At 40.1% G+C, this 6,846-nt stretch overlaps 1 protein-coding gene across 1 annotated transcript; it reads right to left on the bottom strand.

Moving 5' to 3' along the window:
• Positions 1–1,091: 1,091 nt before the first annotated feature.
• On the bottom strand, positions 1,092–2,042 carry LOC142289958 (olfactory receptor 5AR1-like). The gene has a single exon (XM_075333903.1). The coding sequence runs from the start codon at positions 2,040–2,042 to the stop codon at positions 1,092–1,094; it is 951 nt and encodes a 316-aa protein (XP_075190018.1).
• Positions 2,043–6,846: the final 4,804 nt, after the last annotated feature.

Raw genomic sequence — 6,846 nt, 5'->3', positions numbered from 1 at the left:
GAATCGTTGTGGCACCTCGTGTGGATTACATCAGACCTTCAGGGTTGTTTTGGGGTTAATAAAGTGGTGAAAGAAGGTGTTTTTTGTATTTTATTTCAAATAAAGGCTTCTTCTGGTGTTTGTGTTTTTTTACTTTCACTTACAAATTAGTAATGGGGGGTCTCATGTCTTTTTTAAATTATCTATTTAATTTTGGTATTTATTTATTTATTTTTTTTTAAATGCCGCATGCAGTTCCTCTTATTTTGATGCACAGCCAAAATAAGTGCATGGCTGGAGGCTGCAGCCTGTAGCTATATGCTTTATCTGTGCTGGGTATAATATAGGAGGACCCTACGTCAATTTCTTTCTTTATTTCTTTTTATACCACGATAGACGTATGTAGCATCTGTCATTGGAAGCAGTCAGCTGACATGCTGCCACTCAGCATGGGGGGGACGTCTGACTGCAACCAATCACAGATGCCAGTGGGCGGGGAAAGCAGTGCATATGAATTGAAGGATAATGCGTGCCCCCGGAAGTGAATGAGTGGCCAGGAAGCAGTTAAAGCCATGACGGAGCCTCAGTAAGTACAGTGCATCAGCTCCTATCCCCTATCCTTTCTGCTACCATTTTTAATGGCCCGATTCTGGTACCCATATACTTTCATAGGGCCCAGAACCGGATTTTAAAAAACAGATAACAGGGACCCGTCGGTCCCAGTTATCTGCAAGTCCGCCCATCACTAGTCTTCACCTTTTTTGGCATCGCTTTGGTCTTGTGGCTCCATCTTGTGACCGTAACGACTGACTAGCCGGAAGTCAGAAGTTACATCACAACCTTCCAATACAAGTCTGAGAGCCAGAATGAGGCCAGAAAAAGGCTCTCATAGACATGTATTCAGTTGCGATCTCTGGCACGCTCCATGAAACACTGGAACTGCTGGCAGGTAACAAACTGCCGGAAGCTGGCAGGAGTGACGCTGATAACAGATGAAGATGCTGGAGGGTGAGTATGAGATAAGGGGTAGGGGAATTAGGTATTAATCACCACTTTGAAGTGGTGCTTTAATGTTTTAAAACAGTTTCTTATAAGCTAGTTACCAGTTAAATTCACAAAATTATTTTCTTAAATGTACTGAATCTACTAAAATAGAATTTCACAGCTTCCTTCACTTCCTTGTTACGTAAGCAATAGATGATTGGGTTCATCATCGGGATTATCATTGTGTAGAATACAGATACGATTTTGTCTTGTGTCACTGAGTAGTTGGAAGCTGGACGGAGGTACATGAAGAAAACTGTTCCATAAAATAAAACAACACAAAGCAGATGAGAGGAACATGTAGAAAATGCTTTGCGTCTGCCTTCTGATGAGTGAATTGTCAATATGGTGAAAAAGATGTATACATATGAGGCTAGTATGACAATTACTGATAAAAAACCAAGGCAAAAGACTACACCAAATATAATTGTCTTACTCATGTACGTATCAGCACATGACAGCTCCATCAGTGGAGGAATGTCACAATAGAAATGGTTAATTACATTAGGTCCACAAAAGGGCAATATGAATGTGCACGATGTATGGACGGCCGCAGTGCATAAACCGCCAATATAAACCAGAAGAGTAAGAATCACACATTTCTTTTTGTTCATTATTAATATATACAATAGCGGGTGACATATAGCAACATAACGATCATAGGCCATGGCAGACAAGATATAGCATTCAGTACTGGCAAAGACCGCAAAGAAATACAACTGAAGGGCACAGCCAATAAATGAGATCAATTTTCTTTCCAGAAAAAAATCAAACAACATTTTTGGAGAAATGACTGTAGAATAGCAAAGATCTGAGAAGGAGAGATTGCCGAGAAAATAGTACATCGGACTGTGAAGGTTATTAACGATCAGGATTGTAAACATGATACTTGTATTGCCGAAAACAGTTAGAAGGTAAATCAGCAGAAACACAACAAAGAGGATATGTTGTAAAGTTGGGTCATTGGTGATTCCTAATATTATAAACTCTGTTACAAAAGACTTGTTACCCTGAGTCATGGCTTGGATAGACTCTGCCGCACCTATAAAGGAGAGCATAGTAACATAGTTAAATGGTGCTACCAATGATTAGTGAAATATTGAGTATTAAAGGGAAAATGCTCCACCAGGTGTAGTTCTGCTTAGATAGGCACAACTTTATTACTTTCTTGTATTTGCAATGATTGGGATTCTAAAGTCACTGCTGCGGCTATTGGGTAAAATACTTCATGGAAATGTCAAGGAGAAGACTGGAAAAAGATCTTTAGATACCAGGGTTCTGCCGTTTAGTAAATTGTCTGGGATAAAATCCAGGATCCAAAACCAATTATTAAGATGAAATATGGATAAAATGCTTTATAGTTGCAATGCATTTCCATCTCTATGGAAGGGATATTTATCAGGCGTAAAGAACATACCATATGGAGAGATGGAAATGCATTGCAACTAATATGCCTTTTTTGGCATGCTCCGTCGTTACCATTGGTTTTGATACCTGGATTTGAATCGTTTTTGGATCCAAGATTTGATCGCAGACTGTCTTTCTCCAAAGCAGTGCCCAGATTATTTTAGTTGATTATTCCTTGTTTTTCCTGTCTTCTCAATGACTGAATTGACTAACACACATAGAAAGTCACATCACAGTAATAAAATGTGCAAAAGTAGTATAGTCATTTGTTACTATTAACACATGTGAAGTTGCCGGAGTCCCAACTTTCCGTTCTAGTAACGACACTCCAAAATATGCTGACTCAATTCAAATAATTTTATTATTATGTTACCGACTTCAATCAATGATACTTAAGTAAGAATATTGTAATATATGTTTCAGAGAATATTTTGACCGCTCTTGATTTTTGATCACCCATGTCACCAAGGCAATATACAGTGGGGAAAATAAGTATTTAATACAATGCTGATTTTGCACGTTTTCCCACCTACGAAGAATGGAGAGGTCTGTAATTTTTTAATGTAGGTAGACTTCAACTGTGGACAGACAAAATCCCCCAAAAATCCAGAAAATCCCACTTTATTATTTTAAATAATTAATTTGCATTTTATTGCATGAAATAAGTATCTGATTATCTACCAACCAGCAAGAATTCTGGCTCTCACAGACCTGTTATTGTTTCTTTAAGAAGCCCTCGTACTCTGCAGTCATTACCTGTATTCATTGCATCTGTTTGAACTCATTACCTGTATAAAAAACACCAGTCCACCAACTCAATCACACTTCAATCTCTCCACCTTGGCCAAAACCAAAGAGCTGTCTAAGGATGCCAAGGACAATAGGCAAGCAGCTTGGTGGTGAGAAGGCAACAACTGTTGGCACAATTATTAGAAAATGGAAGAAATACAATATGACTGTCAATCTTACTCGGTCTGGGGCTCCATGCAAGATCTTGCCTGATGTAGTAAGGCTGATTCTGAGAAAGGTCAGGAATCAACCCAGAACTACACGTGAGGATCTGTTCAATTAGAGAAAGAACGGAGGCTACAGTCTAAAAAATTACTGTTAGTAACACACTTAGATTAAAATCCTGCAGGGTACTCAAAGTCCCCTAATCATGCCAGCACATATCCAGGCCCGTTTTAAGCTCACCAATGACCATTTGAATGATCCAATGGAGGCATGGAAGAAGGTCACATGGTCAGAGCAGACCAAAACATTTTAGTATCAACTCCACTCACCATGCTTGGAGGAAGAAGAAGGATGAGTGCAACCCCAAGAACACCGTCCAAACAGAGAAGAATGAGGGTAGAAAAATAATGTTTTGGGGGTGCTTTTCTGCAAAGGGGACATGACAACTGCACCATATTGAAATGAGGATGGATGGGGTCATGTATCATGAGATTTTGGCCAACAACCTCCTTCCCTCAGTAAGAGCATTTGAAACATGGCTGGGTCTTCAAGCATGAAAATGACCCAAAACAAAGCTGGGTCAACTAAGTAGTGGGTCTGTAAGAAGCATTTCAAGGTCCTGGAGGGGTGTAGCTAGTGTCCAGATCTGAACCAAATAGAAAATCTTTGGAGGGAGCTGAAACTCAATTTTGCCCAGCAGCAGATCCGACACCTGAAAGATCTAGAGAAGATCTGTATGCAGGAGTCGACCAAAATCCCAATTGCAGTGTGCGCAAACTTGGTCAAGAACTAAAGGAAATGTCTGACCTCTGTAATTGCAAACAAAGGTTTCTCTACCAAATATTAAGTTCTGTTTCTCTGCTGTATCAAATACTTATTTCATGCAATAAAATCAAATTATTTAAAAATCATACAATGTTATTTTCTGGTTTATTTTTATTCTCTCTGTCATAGTTGAAATGTACGCATGATAAAAATTACAGACCTCTCCATTCTTTGAATGCGGGAAAACGTGCAAAAATCGGCAGTGTAAAAAATACTTAATTTCCTCCCTGTATGTATGATAAAGGTGGCTGCAGCAGAGGATACTTGCGTTATCTGCCACAGAGTGTCTGTTGTGGACAATACAAATGTCCTATTGTGTTTACTATATGGTAATGATTGTCTGTTAGGCTGGGTTCACACATAGCGACAGTGACAACGACGTCGCTGTTACGTCACCATTTTCTGTGACGTAACAGCGACCTGGTAAGTCGCTGTTATGATCGCTGCTTAGCTGTCAAACACAGCGACGCAGCAGCGATCATAACGTCGCTACATGTGCAGAGAGCAGGGAGCCGCGCACACTGCTTAGCGCTGGCTCCTTGCTCTCCTAGCTACAGTACATATCGGGTTAATTAACCCGATGTGTACTGCAGCTACATGTGCAGAGAGCAGGGAGCCGCGCACACTGCTTAGCGCTGGCTCCTTGCTCTCCTAGCTACAGTACACATCGGGTTAATTAACCCGATGTGTACTGCAGCTACATGTGCAGAGAGCCGGAGCCGGCAGCACAGGCAGCGTGTGAGCTGCGGAGGCTGGTAACTAAGGTAAATATCGGGTAACCACCTTGGTTACCCGATGTTTACCCTGGTTACAGCTTACCGCAGCTGCCAGATGCCGGGTCCTGCTCCATGCTCGCTTCATTTCGTCGCTCTTTCGCTGTCACACACAGCGATCTGTGTGTCACAGCGGGAGAGCGCCTTTGAAGAAAACGAACCAGGGCTGTGTGTAACGAGCAGCGATCTCGCAGCAGGGGCCAGATCGCTGCTCAGTGTCACACACAGCGAGATCGCTAATGAGGTCACTGTTGCGTCACCAAAACCGTGACGTAGCAGCGATTTCGGTAGCAATCTCGCTATGTGTGAAGCACCCCTTATGGGAAATCAAGCTACATTTTTTTGAGACATGACTGAACTAGCGTAAGGAAAAATAGAGATGATATTTCTTATGGATTTCTTAATCTAGACATGCTTTTAATAGACAGCAAAATCTATTCAAAAGCATTCAATTTTTATCTTTTTTTATTTATTGGTATTCTTTTTATGGGTTCTAATACCCATATAACCTATAAGAGAAAACAAAATGTAGCATTTAGTAGTGGCAATTAACAATACAAATACATCCAACGGAAGTGCCAAAACAGTATAGAAGATTCAGTGAAGTTTAAAAATCAAACAATATTTTAGGTCCAACTGCTGTAGAATAGCAATAATCAAGGACATATTGCTGAGAAAAGATATAATAATGTAATATTTATTCATTTATAAAGCGTTATTAATTTCACAGCGCTTTACATACAATGGCAACACTGTCCCCATTGGGGCTCACAATCTAAATGCCTTATCAGTATATTTTGGAGTGTGGTAGGAAACCAGAGAACCCGGAGGAAACCCATGCAAACACGGGGAGAACATACAAACTCCTTGCAGATGGTGTCCTTGGTGGGATTTGAACCCAGGACCCCAGCGCTGCAAGACTGCAGAAGATGAGTGAAGAATACATTGCTAATACTTTTATTACAATGGTTGTTCACTTTATAGCTAATGTTCTTTATTCAAGGTCTGAGCAGTTTTATTAGTAAAGCCAAGCCCCCTCGTTCTGCCAGTCTTTGGTCCAATTTATAAGGTGACTGCAAATGTAAGGGCATATGCTAATATACATAATTCAGCCTCTTTTATGCACACCCTTCTAATAGAAAACTAGTGAATTTGCAGTGGTGGAATCGAGTGATATTTCTGGTCACATTACCTTCCATCTACAGCCATAGTATTAACGAGAGCACTGCCTGGGCAAAACCAAAGGCTGGTTGAAGAAGGAGGTGCAGTTTCACTCAAAGAATGGTGCAGAACTTAAAAAATATATATTTTATTAAGTTTTATATATGCATCTTTAAAACAAATTTCCTAATAGTTATAAAGTACCTAACCCATCAATGGGTAAAGAAGTTAATATAATTTAGTGGCTGTGAAAATTGCCTTCAGCTTTAAATAGGCTAATTTACTTATATAATATTTAGGGATACTATTACCAAGAGTTCTCAGCTTGACACATTCTCTTAATTTCCCTAAACTTCTCCAATTGATTTAGGAAAACAGCTCAAGATGGACAAGGAATGCTTTTTCATGGTTTAGTAGAAGCACAATCTTCAAAATAAAATAAACATCCTCCCACACATTCTATATGTCATTCAAGGTCTTCTGATTGGGGTTACCTCATCCTTCTTCAGTCTTGCTTTGGTTCAACCCAAGTTTATATAATCTGGTAAACAGCCCCATATCAGCAGAAACATATTATATCGTTCTAAGTCTTTAGGGGGTATAGCCTTGCTCCATTTCAGACCCTATTAGATAGCATCCGACCTCTAGAGCCCTGGACTGGTGTATGAATGGTAGAGCAAAAGCCTGGGTTGGAATCAAGCAA

Source organism: Anomaloglossus baeobatrachus, chromosome 2 (assembly GCF_048569485.1).
Source record: "Anomaloglossus baeobatrachus isolate aAnoBae1 chromosome 2, aAnoBae1.hap1, whole genome shotgun sequence".
NCBI classification, from domain to species: Eukaryota; Metazoa; Chordata; class Amphibia; order Anura; family Aromobatidae; genus Anomaloglossus; species Anomaloglossus baeobatrachus.
This window is presented reverse-complemented; position numbering and strand designations above follow the sequence as displayed.

Coding starts and splice junctions, on each gene's coding strand:
- LOC142289958 (XM_075333903.1), bottom strand. CDS start 2,042: ATGACTCAGGGTAACAAGTCTTTTGTAACAGAGTTTATAATATTAGGA.